General features: G+C 40.7%; 1 protein-coding gene across 4 annotated transcripts in view; it reads right to left on the reverse strand.

Moving 5' to 3' along the window:
* Nucleotides 1-1,969: 1,969 nt before the first annotated feature.
* The window catches only part of SETD7 (SET domain containing 7, histone lysine methyltransferase), a 33,354-nt gene continuing 19,858 nt past the window's right edge, over nucleotides 1,970-15,465 (reverse strand). The window contains exons 5-9 of one of the 4 annotated variants that reach the window (XM_077815257.1): nucleotides 14,422-14,503; nucleotides 13,096-13,213; nucleotides 12,786-12,943; nucleotides 8,558-8,692; nucleotides 1,970-7,932 (exon numbers count right to left, since the gene is read on the reverse strand). In XM_077815257.1, coding sequence (XP_077671383.1) covers nucleotides 7,917-7,932; nucleotides 8,558-8,692; nucleotides 12,786-12,943; nucleotides 13,096-13,213; nucleotides 14,422-14,503 — 509 coding nt within the window. In that variant the 3' untranslated portion in view covers nucleotides 1,970-7,916. The other 3 variants (XM_077815255.1, XR_013345925.1, XM_077815258.1) reach the window with 3 other exon arrangements.

Here is a 15,465-nt window from a genome sequence, read left to right on the forward strand (position 1 = left end):
TCTAACATCTCCTGGATGTCTGTCAACTTAAAATTAATGTACCCAAACTGAATTCCTTGTATTCCCTCCCATACTCTCCCCATGCAATCAATTGGTTACTGTTGACACCACCACCCTCTTCCTTGTCACTCAGCCCCATAACCTTGGTGTCAACATCACCCTCTCTAAACCCACACATCCAGGCCCAGTTCAAATTTTTCCCTGCACAACATCTTCAAAACCTAGACTTTTCCATGACAATAGTTAAAACTCTCATACATCTTTCCAATTTCTCTTGATTAGTGCAACCTCTTCCTCCCTGGCTTTCTGTGGCTCCATTCAGAATACTGCAATTAGCCTCTTCCTCCCCCATAATTCTGACCATGTCATCCTTCTAAGTTCCTCTACTGCTCCATCTTCTCCACTGTAACAAAAACAGGTTTATTTTTAAAGGATTGTAACCATTTAGTGCCTCCCTCCTTTTATCCACTTTTCCAATTTATTACAGCACCCTCCAACTTCCTCCACTTTGTACACAAAGGCAGTCTCCTTGACCTGTTTGTCCACTTTTCCCACAACCTCCTGTTGTGTTCCCCCCCCCCCATATACCATCTCCCAACTGGACTCTAAAGCCATTATAATCAAGATTTCAGTGCCCTGTACCATAGTAATACAGTAGCAGTTTTAAGCCTCTATAGACCACCACCTAAACACTAAAATTGTACTGATTAAACTATTGCTTTAGAAAGAGATTTAATTAAATCAGTGCAATTCTCTTGTGTGAGCACTCTTAAAAATCCGTATCAGAATGGGTAATACTGATTTAGCTTAATTCTTAAATGGTATGGGGCTCAGATGCTCATTTAAGTTTTCTAATTTCTTCAGGCTACACCACCACACTAGTTGAGGAGTGTGCCAAATTTTAAAATAGGAATACTGATTTTAATTTTTTTTTTTTTTTTTAAATAAAAGGCAAACCTTTTCCTTACATGCAGGAAGTTTGGGATGAATACCCGTACAAAACTGTAACCGACACATCCTCCCCAGTAATTGTGTTAAGCCAGTCCTTTTCCAAGTTTTGTCACTGACAGAGTCTTCCAGGTGGCTTCGTTATCTGGGTATTGGTCAAGTGTGGTAGCAGCCCATTTCTTCAGTGTTATGATTATGGAAGTTCAACAGGCAGTGCAGAAGCCACACAGAGCAGAAAAAGGGCAGAGGTACAAGTAGTCTTCCTGTATACACCTGCACAGTGGACAGCATATCCACACAAGGACCAGGAAAATTTTTAAAAAGTGGAGATCTCACAAGGCTGAGCTAGGACAATAGCCTGGCTCCTTTCCACACCAACCAGATTCAAAGATCCCAGCCAGAAGGGACTGTGGTGATCATCTAGTCTAGCTTGTATAACACAGGCCATAGAACTTCCACAAAATTCCGGGAGCGTATCTTTTAGAAAAACATCCTATCAGAGAATGAGCATCAGCATGAATGAGTGGGGTGTGCATCGGGGGCAAGGACGGATGAACATTTCAATGGGTATCCCAAGTACTTGTAGCATTCTGGCTACATTAGGCAGGAAGCTTCTGTGGTTCTTCCCCACCTCCCCCATGCATACCACATTGACTGCAGCAGTAAAGAGTTAGAATAGAGTTCCAGCCACAACCAAACACTTCTAAAAACATTTTAAAAGCTGTTTTGGGTAAACAAAAATCTGCTGTGTTCTTCCAATGCACAAGACACACTTCCTGTTACTTTAACATGAAAACCTAATTCCATGGGAAAGTGACTAGTACAAGAAATGTTTTCTTGTTAGTTCACTATTTTGTATTAGTATAACATAGCCCAAAAGACCGCTGAAACTGGGGCAAATTCTACCTATGCGCCACCAATAAATATGGTTGCAGGGATCAGAGCAATAGAAAGCACATAAAACAGGGCGGAGTGTTGGCAGTCCAAGATTTTATATTAAAAAAACACAAGAGAACAGAGATTGTTCTGTTTGAATATTTTAATACCTGCATTGCTTTCATCACGCAATTAAACAGTTTGTAAGATTCATTTATCACAAATGTTTGTCAATATTTTTCCCCAGAAACATCTTTCCTACATCTGGGCACATGCACCCAAACACACTGTATAAAAAACCTCATTCATAACATGAGAGGAAGGGCAGGCATCATTCATGTAAACATCTTTCTTTAGAGTTATCCATTGTTTTAAAAGTCATAAATAAACCTAATGATGTTCAATAAGGCTCACAGTTCTAGTACAAATGTCATAAAACACCTATCAAGTTCTGTATACAAGCTAATTGTTGTGGGATTCACTTCTCAAGTCACATGTAAGCTTACCCCCAGACTGGATTCTTTAGCATACCTTAGAATTCAGAGACCGAACAATTGTGGCCTAAAAAGTGTAAAAATAGCAGAAACTGTCAGAGCTGGCAGCTTAGATAAAATGGAATGGTTTCCAGTCTCAGTTTTAGTTAACTAAGTACAGTAGTTATTTTGAAATAAAAATTAATTACAGTTGAAAAAAGTTTTATAGGAGAAGACGGAGACTGAAGCTTTTATTACATAATGCATATAACTGAGGGAGAATTGAAAGGTTTGTCTTAAAGATGTGATTGGCCAGGGTATTGAAATGATTATGACAGTTATATGCAACACTACATACATATTCTCTCTCAATAGCTTATCTATTAGCTACTGTAAGGATAATATGCTGCATCTCCAAATTTTAAAAGTTTCATGTATTCATTTTCAGTTATACTCAGATCTTATAAAAAGACACCCTTGTAAATCTGATTTCAAATAGAGGGGAACTTTTTTTTTAAAATATATTCATTCTACCATGAAAATATTTCATACAAACATCTATTTACATACAAACACGTTAAAACTTGTGAAAAGGGTTTCCCACACCTGTGGTTTTATGGCTTGAATTCATTGCTTTGAATTTATATACCTAGTTCCTTTGAAAAAAGAATGAAGTCTATTTAAAAATCAAATGTACCTGAAATAAAATTAGAGAAGGGCAGCTTCTGCTGAACTGGAGGGAAAAAGACAGACACAAGAAGGATCCACTGGATAGTTAGAAATCAGTGTTCAAAACCTTTGATCTATGACAGGTAAACATACAACCATCAATCGTGCAACAATTTTTTAAAAGTCATTTGGAATACAATTAATAATCACTACTTCCAAAATATAGTTCTAAGGCTGCTAGTTCCATAGAGATATCCCCAGATTCTCCACTGGTTTAAGTAAGTGCAAATCCATTGATTCCAGTGGAGTGGTGTATGCTTATATCAGATGGGTGAAGTTGGTCCTCTGTCTCAAGTTGCCCATCCAAATACTCGAACATTAGGTTACTTATGATACTATATACATTGCCCCTGGTTTTTTAAGGACCATGTTTCAGCTAAATGGGAAATAGTGCTTTCCTTTTTTTTATTTTTTTTTTTAAATAAAAAGTTATCTGGTACCATTGGACCAAATTGAGAGGTGGCCTCCAGAGGCATGCATGGGCAGAGAGCTTTAGGATACATCTGTTGTGCAGATGAAATAAAGCCACAAAGAATCTGATCTGGGGAATCCCGTACCTCTGACCACCACCAATGTCCTCTCCAAGGGGATGTCAAGTCAAGTGAAAGTGGTCAAAATCGAAAGCTTTTCAAGGCAGAGATAATGCCTTCCTGTGTTTTAATACAGCCACTAGTGCAATGGGGCTGCAAGCATCTTCGGGTTCTACTGCAATATAAGTGACACCCACAAACTGCAGCTGGGTAAATGGGACCACACAGTATGAATAAGTAGGATCCAAAGCCAATGGAAAAGGGAAGCAGATGGGCTACATCTACCACTACCACAGACATCCAGCAGTAGCTAGAAGCAAACTAGGTGCACAGGCTGTTCTGTGCCTGAAGCACGTGGTGGTGGTTGTGAATCCCCCTGGTAATCCTGCTGAGTTCTCTTGCTGCTTTGTTCACACAGGAACATTACTGTGGCTCTGATCCTTTGTTTGGGATTGTATAATGATAGTCTCCCCTTTAATTTTAAGGCCTTTTAAGGCTTAAAACTCTATTCACTCCATAAATGTCTAAGTTCTCACACCACAGATCATGATGGAGGTGGAGATCATCATCAAACAAGGTCCCAGATGATCTTTTGACTGTCTGTTTCATCAGTGAGCAGTTAAAAGTAGATGAGAATTTCAGAAAGGCAGAATGAAGTAGAGAATTCATGTAGTCAAATCTTTCTAACCCATTCCACTTTCCACTCAGGTTGACTAATGGTCAGCAAAACCCAGCTCCAACATGATTTTGATTTTCCAGAATTATCCCAGCTCAGATTTGTCAGGTTGACTTTTGTGAATTAATTCCTCTTAACTTGAGCAAAGCTCAGCGTGACACCCTCGTCAGATTTGTAGTTAAAATGGCCAAAACCAGAGGGAGGTTCAACAGATACAGGAATGCAAGGTGGCCAAATTATGGCATCAGAATCTCCTGGAAACCCCTCAGAATCCTTAAAAGGCATGTGTTGAGCATGACTAAGGAAACAGCCTAATCCCACTTCCCTGTTCCTGAAGTCCACAAAATACACCTAGCAGCTAACATTACAGTTTAGAGCCCTTTTTCTCATGCTGCTTTGGCTCTTCTACAATTACTAGGTCTTTCAGCAACCTCAGGTTCCTCGATTTCTCTAGTTTCATAAGAGACTTGATGCTAGCTCTCCACAAACTACTGGACTCCTGATTACAATGACAAGCTGCTGTCTTGGCAGTGCTTGGTCCTAGCCAGATTACCTGGCAGAAAGACAAAGGCGATCCAGGGCACAAACCACCATAGTATTTAGGTTGAGGACTGATTTGCAAACTGCTTTATGTGCTGCTCCTTCATAAGGAGGAGCTGGGGCAATCATCTTATTACAGATACTTATTTATGGGAAGATTTTGCAGACCCTGATACAAACAAGGAGGCTGGAATTGGAGTCACACCCAAATCACAATGAACATCTAGGTGGGGACTACATATTCTGCTGTGCCATCCTCCAGGAATAAAGAATACTATGCCACGTAGTCAAGCAGTGTTCCCTGGACAGCATGTGTCCCTATCTGTAGTTCATCTGCCTTCAATTTCTTGTAATAGGACATGTCTTTGCCAGGCTCTGAGCACAAGAGTTTGCTGTCCTCATGTCAATCTAACTCTGTTTAGATTTTGGTTTCATTTCATATTAGCAACACAGTAAATGTATCCATTCTCCTGTGGGCCACTTTACATAAAGACTACTTGCCTAGAACCAGAGAGAAATTTTCTGTATAGGTCTCTTAAGTGCCACTACTCACAACTCATTTCACAAAAATATTTTACCTGAAGGTTCCACAAGTTTATCTGCAAGGTCTAGAATGGATTAACAAATTAAACTGCAGGCTACCCATGTAATTCTGAACAATCAAAGGTTATTGAGCCAACAAGGCCATTGAAACACATGAATATATATCAGACTGCATTTCAAGCCAAAGTCAGTGTCCCTGTAAAAGAAATGGGTATTTACACCAGCAATTTCCAATCCCCGAGAGCCCACAGGAGAAATGAAAAAGAATCAGACCTGACTCAAAACAAAGATGTTGATGTTATAAGATGTGTAATTGGGGAAGAACCAGCAGGAGGATCAACAGATTCTAATGGAGCAGGGAGTAGTATAGTAATGTGAAGAGAGAGACTAGGCTTTTGCTTATCATAATTATGGCACATCCTCAGACTTCAACATCCTTAAATCAGTACTTGATAATCTACTTGCCCAACACCAAAATGAATGGCTTTAGAAAAAAACCAAACAATTAAGACCATTATTTTGGCAACCTGCAGGCTTAATTCTCTATTTTTGCATTACAACAATCAAGTCTGTAAGCAGCAGAAAGCATTTGTCTAACGTTTGCCTTAAAAAACAAAACAGATCACCTCCATGAACAAAGTTCATGGGAGACAGCAGAGGCAGGAATCAAAGTGAAGCAAGAGGACTGTAGCAGACAGAACACCTTATACAAGATTTTCCAAGTGACATGGAAATGTAAGCAACCTCCCTATGGACAATTACCTAGAGTAAGTCAAATCAGTTTGCTATTCATTCATAGCAGAGTTCAGCCAGACCATTTTTGTTTCCCATTGAAACACAACCCTAATTTTCAAGATCCTTTCAACAGTTTAAAGGAAGACATGCCTCTAATAAAGAAGCAGTTACGTCTCAACATTGTGATGCTCTTAAAATGTTGATCTGTGTGGAGGCAGGAATAGTTCTAACATTCATATTTCCTTTTGAGAATCATCTACTGAAGTGGTATTGTCAATCAGCCTTTGACAACTCTCCACTACGTGTGAGGATCAGTTTGGTCTTAGCATACCCAAGCTGAGTCACCAAAATATCATCTGTGTAGGCTACCTGCCATATATGAAGAAACACCAATGTGCCTACAGTCTCCAGAGTGAAGGAGTGGGTGTTGAAAAAACCTGCATTCTGATCTTTGCTGGGAGAGTGCCATGGAACCCAGGGCATAGACCCACCAACTGAAGATTAGCTTCTGTGCAAGCCTAAACGTCAAAGTCCTCAAAAGGCTTTGTGATCAACAACTGTATGAGCTAAATAAATAGAGCCCCAAATTAAAGAGGGCCTTACTTAAATTCCCTAACTTCGTATGTACACCACATTGAGGATCTTCACAGCATAAAATAGCAACATCATTCTTCTGTGTCTTTGGTCCATCCAATGCATTCTCTAAAAACATCTAGTTCCTATACCGTCAGATGCTTTTCTCTATTTGAATTGGAAACCTGTATTCATACTAGTTTTCAGATCCAAGAAAACTGGATGGGTAGCTCTCAACTCTTAAAGCAACAGATCAAAGATGCTACTGCTCTTGTAGAAATTTAGGTCTAATTTTCCCTAAAATCTTTGTATGTCACACACACACGCAATTCTATACTCATTTAAAAGTAAGCATATTGAAAATGCATTTTAACTGTTCCTGAACTACTTAAACCCCCCAAACACAAAGGTCAGCACGATTGTAGATGCCCAAGAAGGCCCGGATTATCTAAACTGAAATGGTGGCTTTATTAATCTCTTCTACAACATTAGGCGAGATTTGTTCATTTCCAGATGAATGTTCAGGAGCCCGTTATCTGCTGAAGTAGATCTATAAACAAGAGAAGCTGACATTTTCTAAATGTCTCTTAACAATAGCGACTGATGTTTTTACATTAATTGTTTCAGTCTTTCCGTAAAACCCCTTTTGCAGTTGCTATTTGAATCTTAGTATGTCACCTATCTTAAACTCATTTACTATGCCTCAAAATGAACAAGACCAGTATGGACCATATTCTCTGCAGATGTTATACTAGTAGAGACGCTGACCCTCTATACTAACCCAGGACTACCTTCTGCCTGCAGATGCATATACTTCTACTGACTTCAAAGGCAGAATTCAGCCTTAAGAATTAGTAGCTCTGATAAGTGAGACATAGAAAGAAGAAGTCCCCCAGACACCATCCAATGCTTCCCCCCTCCCCGAACATAGGTGCTGGAAGTAAGGGTGCTGGCTTAAAGTGTTTTCCTTCATATAGATGGTTTACAGTTTGGTACGATGGCTCTCCGCACCCCCTCAAAATAGTTCCAGCACCCTTGTTCCTCAATGTCAATCTTAAAAATAATAAAAAAATCAAACCCCATTTTCTCATCTTTGAACATCTTCATGCAAATACATGTTAATTCATGTGCGATAATCATAATTAAACAGTGTATCCCAGCCCCAAAGGCCAAACACGTGTTTGTTTTGGACATGAACATCACTAAAACTATTTATATAAAACGCCACAAAGATCTATACACAGCACTCTCTCTCTCTCTCTCTCTCTCAAGTACACAAACCTTTTTCACTGGTCAGAAAGGTTTTCTCCTGCAAGAGAGGATTTGTAAAAAGAACAACGCTCAGATAAGAGGACCAGGGAATTAAAAACCCAGCCTCCCATACACCAATAAATAAACTGCTCTATTGCAAGATTAAGATCAAAGGTTTAAAAAGGCAAATTACACTATTAGAGAATATCAAAATATTATCATCACAAATGGCATGTATGTAAAATGCAGTCACACAGTAATGCCTAGGCCATAGAAATAGTAACACTGAAGTCTGCTGACTAGAAGTGAATGAGCTTTTCATTTTCGGTCTAATCTTTTGGCATCTTTGCATATGGTGCAGAATTAGATAAAAGCTACTAAAAATATCACGCTGCCTTGTATAGAATATTTAATAATTCTTTCAGATAAGACTGGTGCAACACTAGCTAATTTAAAATCTGCTATGAATAACGCAGTCAAACCTAGTTAGTACGCAAGAAACTGGTTTCTAACACTGAATGAGAGGTTATGATGCAACAGCATGAACAAATCCCTGGTTGTCCAGTTTTCAGTATAAAGGTAGTGCATAGATCAAATTTTCTATTTCAGTTTGCTGAACTGAGAATTTTCCTGCATTTCACTTCTGCTGGGCAGCCTCGAAGGCTTTCAGTTCCACCTGGTACCATTCTGGTGCTTCTGGCCCATTCTGCCCGATGGGATTGTGATCATATCCATAAGCCACTGTTAGTTCTTCATCCTTCTCCACAGCCCTGATGGTGCGTATACACTTGACTGGGCCAAAACGAGGATGAACAAACCTAAACAATGAGGAGTATACACTGTAAATTTTAGCCCTTTAGTAAACTTTTTTTTAAAAAACACTAAACCTTCAAATGTAAATTCACGATCCCCTGCCACACAGACTCTTTTTTAAACCCCTCTAATATTTAAGCCATCAAATCAGTCTTGTGCCTCAAAGAGTTGTTTGGCACTTAGCAATATTTATGAAACCTTGATTTACATGAATTTTAAGAAATTGTTTAAGGAGTTACTGCCTTGAACTTCAAGACTTACTCTGGTGTAAGATTTAAAAAAGGCTTCAAATACTGTGTCATGTTACATCAAAAAAAACAACTCTGAAACTGTGACTTGGGTATTCTCAATATTCCTGTAAGATATTGATGGTCTCAAAAAAGTAGTGTCTGATTTGTGCAGGAGTTACAACTACCTTCATAATAGGCCAACAATGAATATTATTTGCAACAGGGGAAGTCAATCATCCATGTTTATCTACTACAGGTTATTTACTAAATGTTTTACAAGAGCACACTTCTGCTCATCTTCCCCAGGGACTCGCTGTAAACAAGGCAGTTTTTTAATCTGTAAGTGTCCAACCCATTATAGTTGTAGGTAACAAAAGAGTACTAGAACTTCGGGGGGAGGGGGAGGGAGAGGCAGAAACACCCCAAAACTAGTTTTTTCATTTTTTGTGGATTTTTTTTTTTTTTTTAAACTTTGACAGCACTTTGTATAAAAAAGATTTCACTGTTTCCCAGGAACAGTCGGCATTATCCAAAACTATTTTTAACTGTCAATTTTTTTTTTTAAAGTGCCCCCCCCCGGGAACATAATGCAGAAGTTTGAGAAGAACCAAAGGTCTTGGGCTCAAAATCAGGCAAAAGAGAGCCAAGAAAGCAGCACTATTGTTTTCACGTGAACAATGAATAAGCAAATATTGACTTGATGTGTAGAATTCACTCGAGATGTGAAAGAGTACAGTCATGAGTTTTTTAATTTGCCCTTCCTGTATACTATTTTGAATCTAGGTAGGTTGATTCAATAAGTTCAAAATATTATCACTAAATTAACAGATTCTAAGGGTGATCATCTAGTCCAGGGGTTCTCAATGAATTTTTTTGTGGCTTCAGAGTGCAGCCATCAACTCTTGCCGGTGGCCGCTGTTCTAATTTTAACTAAAATTCCTAATTAAGTTTAAGACAGACAAATAAATATGCACATATACATGTCCAAATCATTACAATTTATTTTTTGGGGATTTTTTGCAGACAAAAATATAATGTACACTTGTCTCTATTCTTTATTAGATCTAAAGAGAACAGAAACACAAATAAGGTGCTTTGCACGTTCTTGTCTTTTTGGTTGTTTATTTTGCTTTTTTGGTTGCTTTTTTAAAGACTTGCTAGCTAGTAAGTCTGCTGCTGAGAAAAGTGATATTAACAAACATCACTTTTCACAGCAGCAGATTCACTCAGCTCTGGCATGCCCAGGAACAAATCAAGCCCTGGATGGGGAGGTGGGTAGGCAGGCAGTGGGGGCCAGAGGTGATGGGGATAAAGGACGGGGGGCTGAGGGAGAGCCCAGAGCTGGAGCCTCCTGCCCACCCCAGGGAAGGTGAGGAATCCTACTCGTCCAGCATTTGTCTCTCTAGATGGGGGGCAGGACCCAACCCCGGCTGGCAGCCTTGGTGGAGGTGTCACTGCTTTGCCTCCATCACTGCCCAGGAGGTTGTGGCCACAAGAAAAGCTCCTGGTGGCCACATTTGAGAAACGCTGATTTAGTCTGACTTCCTGTCTAACAGAGGCCATAGAATCTCCCCAAAATAATTCCTGTTTGAGCTAGAATGTATCTTATAGAAAAAAAAAATAAAAAAATCTGTTAAAAATTGCCAGTGATGGGGAAACTCCCCACTTAAGTTGTTCTAGTGGTTAATTACCCTCATTCTTAACAGTTTGTACCTTATTTCCAGTCTGAATTTGCCTAGACTCAACTTTCAGCCATTGGATCTTTTATACCTTTGTCTCTTAGGCTAATGAGCCCTTTTATCAAATTTCTGTTCCCCATGTAGGTACTTACAGCCTGTGATCAAGTTACCTCTTAACCTTCTCTTTGTTAAGCTAAAATCAACTGAACTCCTTGAGTCTAATCACTATATGGCATGTTTTCCAATCCTTTGATCATTCTCAGTGAGGGTTGCGTTTGGGGGTGCGGGCTCTCGGGTGGGGCCAGGGATGAGGAGTTTAGGGTGTGCGAGGGGGCTCCGGGCTGGGTGGGGGAGTGGGGGGAGGGGTGCAGGCTCTGGAGTGGAGCTGGGGATGAGGAGTTTGGGGTGAAGGAGGGTGGTCCAGGCTGGGATCGAGGGATTCGGAGGGCAGGAGGGGGATCATGGCTGGGGCTGGGGTGTGGGGAGAGGCTCAGAGGTCCAGGCTCCAGGAGGCGCTTACCTCAAGTGGCTCCCGGAAGCAGTGGCATGTCCCCCATCCGGCTCCTACGCGGAGGTGTGGTCAGGCAGCTCTGCACACTGCCCTGTCCACAGGCACCGCCTCTGCGGCTCCCATTGACACACCGGAGGGAGCCATTGGAGCATGTAGGAGCCAGAGGAGGGCCATGTGCCGCTTCTGGGAGCCGTGTGGAGCGGCCCCCAACCCTGCACCCTGGCTGGAATGGGGAAGGCCCCAGGCCCTGCTCCCCAGCGGGAGCTCGAGGCCTGGCTTAAAATGGCTTGCCCACCCCTGTGTAGCCAGTGTTAATGGGTGCCATAAAAATATATTTATTTATTTATTTGCTCTATAGACCGTTGCAGAGGCACTTGAGGCTGTGGCTGTGCTGAGGAGCTGGCAGGGGCTTCATGTATCTCCCATTTTCTCCCCCCCGCCGCCCCCAACATCAATAGGGTTCTGACTATTTATTTCCTATAAGATTCCCTGACATTTGGAACATAATATCATATGCAGTGATCAGAAGTGGTGTGCAAAAATCATTGAAGACAAATAGGGAAACGTTGAGTGCAAGACCTTTGCAAGTTTGGCTGAAAATATATGTAATTATGTTGTTAAGTTGGCAAGGATTCAGAGAAGAGCACCCCCTCCCGCAACCTAACCCCAATTTTGTGAACATTCGTGGCCCGCCATATAATTTCTATTCCCAGATGTGGCTCTCAGGCCAAAAAGTTTGCCCACCCCTGTGCTAGCATAACAATACTCCTATTTTATCTCTGCCCATTCTCCCAATGGGATTTAAAATGTTGGAACCCTTAATAACTTCTCTCACATAGAAAGCGGGGGTGGGGGGAGTGAAGGAATGTGGGGGTGCACATAGCTGTTGGCATGGGGGACCCTGTTGTGGGTGGAGGGGAGAGTATGGGCCACCCAGAACCCCTGCCATGTAGGAGGACCCTGGAATGAGTGGCACAAAACCTCTGGTGAGGGAGCCTGGAGACCCTGACATGGGAGAAAAAGGGAATAGGGGCCATAGAGAGAGTCGCTGGTGTTTGGAGGAGGAAGTTGCGAGGAGTCCCTGGAAACAGAGCGGGAAAAGGGAGGGATACAAGGAGCCCCTGGTATGTGAAATAAGTTTGGTCTGTACAAGCTACAAAGCATACCCCCCCACCCCTTACTATATTGTTTTAAAATATGTACATCCTTACACGTTTGTAGATGTCAACAGTTTTTCAGCTACTGAAGAGTACTAGAAAAAATTCTTATTTTTGAGGCTTCATGTTCCTAAATGATGCACTGTAAAACATTCTCTGTCAAATGCTAGGAGTGAGGCAGCCATGGCCCCATCCTTGGACAGCTAAGATTTATGTTTCAGCCAAGGATGCTGTATTTTGTGTATCTGAGAATCAATGGTCAGACACAAACGCATAATAAACATGCAATATAATTCTAAACCTGAACCTGCCCTCAATGTTTAGAGATGTTGAGCACCTGCAATGCCCACTTGGTGCAAGCCTCCTCTCCAGTACACAGAGACTGCACGTGAACCTGAAGAAAGACTCTTGGATCCAGAGAGTACATCCAGCCATCTCAAAACATTGTACAAGCACAGTGCACTATAGTGCAGCAATCTCACCTCTGCAGCGTTTGGTCTGAAAAACAGGCTAATACTTACGGGTCATAGGTGCAATTAGGAGTGAAGGAGTGGTTGGCCTTATGCCCCAGCGAGGCACAATACTTGGTGGCATGGTTGTAAGGCTCTGGCACATCTATGACTGTTTCATCATCCAGGGCTATTGTGTTTCCATTGAGGGCCCAGTCTCTGCTGTCCACCTGATTTGCAAGTTAAAAACCCAGCATGTCTGGTCACCTTTTATTTGTTTTCAAAAGTTCCAGTAAGCACACACACACAAAAATCTTACATGAAAACAGTTTAAAAAAAGCAATGAAAATTCAGACTGGTTATATTCCGCCTGCCGCCTTACCTCCTGGTGTGTAATTCGCACTCCATTGTAAAAGGACATAACCGTGCGCGATCCTGCTGCTATTTTAGAAAATAATCCTTCGCCAGCACTGGAAATGAGAGATGCATCAACATACACCCTAGAAAATAAAAAGAAAGGGTAGAAATTGGATATTTTCTCGTGGTCACATTTCAATCCTCTACACAGTATTATTACTACAGCTACTAGTGCAGAGATTAGTAGTTCATGCCCTTTAGAAAATGCAAAAGCAAAAAGAACCCAAAACCTAATAACATTTTATTATTAGAGAAACAGGAGGACTTTTCTTGGGACATAGTTCTTAGGAAAAAGAAGTTACTTATAATTTCATTTTATTGTTCAGATGACCACCATTTTCCAGTCTCCCCCTAATGATGGTTAAACATGCAGGGACCTCCAATCCTCACTCCATGACTAGTCCAATTGAAATTCAATGGGACTACTCATGTGTGCAAGGACTACTCACTTGAGAAAGCACTGTCAGGATCAGGCCCTAGAACGCCACGTTTCTAAACAGTCACTAAGAACCTTTTGCTACATCGCACATTTAGATGTTTGTAATACCAGAAGAGGAAGATTACCATCAGGTATACAGCAAAACCTTGTAAAATGAATGGAATTAAGGCAGCGAAGACAAGCAGTTCTACATGCTGTACACTGAGAAACATAAAAAGGTCATGTTAGTGACTGACTGGAATCCAGCATTCTGTAGAGAAACATGGCATGTCAACAGTCTCCCCTTTCCCCAGGGCTTTGTACTTTATTACATAATAAACCCAATCCTGCTCACTTTATTCTGGTCAACTAGACTACTCAGATGAGCAGACTTTGACCTAACCTGAATCACTATGCTTGGCATACGCATCAATTTGAGACTGATTCTGTGTTCTGAAAAAGGGAACAGTGTATTTGTGCCAGATCCTTTAAGATGCTGAGCACCCTCAACTCCCCTTGACCTTTACCTCGTAGGTAGGGCCCTTAATGAAGGGTTCTGGACTTCACTGAACATGACTTTGCAACTACATTTTTTTTAAGTCACTTTCAAGACGTTACCCAGAAGTATATTATGTCCATGTTCGGTCTACTAGATTGCCAGTTTTTCCATGTAAATCCAAAAGAAACTTCAGTTCAATTAAGTCTGTGCTCCACATCAGTCAAGTTCAAGGTCCAACCTGGCAAACCCTTAGACACCTGACTAGTCCTGCAATTGTTCGTATAAGTGAGGGTTTGCAGGATCGGGTCCCTAAATGCACAGCAGACCAAGAAGTTTACTGAAAGATTTTTAAATGGGAAAAAGAAAAATTCTACCTCTCTGACTCGTAAGGATCAGGAAGAAGTGCATTTGTAGAAATGCAAGATGAAGTAGATTTATCAAAACTGTATACTGGGCCTAAAAATAAATCAATACAGGAATTAAATTAATGGACAATATTAAAAGCATTTCTCTCTTTTGTTAAAGGGACACGCATTCAAGACATTCAAAAGCAAATTAAGTCTGAAAGATGAGATGAACAAAAGAAGAAACATACTTAAAAAGGATATTCCATAGAGCTGCACTGAAAACAAAATACCTGAATCCTCAGCCAGTTACTCCTTCTAGATTTTTCTCCTCCCAGGCAACTGAAAATAGCATATTTTATATACAAGAGCTTTAAAAAAAAAAACAAAAAAACACACACAAAGAGGATCTCTATTATTAAAATTAGGGCCCATTAAAAAAAAAAAAAAAAAAAAGGACTAATGGTTTGTGTGCCCAACTTGGACACCTTACATGGGCCAGGCTTTGAGGAAGTGCTGAGCATCCACCTTCTGACAATTAAGCCCTTTCTAAAGTCTAAATTCTTGCACACTTGTATAATCAACTGTCTGATGTAATTTTGCCCCAAAATAAGCAATGCAGGTGGAAAAGGCAGGGAAAAAGCTGAGTATTTGGAAGTTTGATAAAAAGCTGTTGTCCACGGTAACCAAGTTCTAAAAATGGAGCTCTTCTTTCAGCTTTGCACACAGAGTGTAGTTGTATCCTATTTACAAAGCACAAACTGTACCCTCTCAGCTGGATTTTCTTCTTTTTAACTGTGCTATGCAAAGGTTTTTCTACCATGTTTAAAAACAAAAGGTCACTGCTGTCCTCTGGCCTGTTTTCCCCCCTTTTTCCTAATGTTTAAGTTATTTCCAGACAGTTTAAGTACATAGATCTTTGGGGCACAAAAGTAACAGTGCTAGGATAGATCATATTTCTACTAATGATCCTTTCTTGTCCACAACTGTAAAAATATCTACAACAATTAATGAAACACCCCAAAACACTAATTGGTCAATTCACCATAGCCCTACACCCTATGTAATCATTTA

Source organism: Eretmochelys imbricata, chromosome 4 (genome assembly GCF_965152235.1).
Source record: "Eretmochelys imbricata isolate rEreImb1 chromosome 4, rEreImb1.hap1, whole genome shotgun sequence".
Taxonomy (NCBI): domain Eukaryota; kingdom Metazoa; phylum Chordata; order Testudines; family Cheloniidae; genus Eretmochelys; species Eretmochelys imbricata.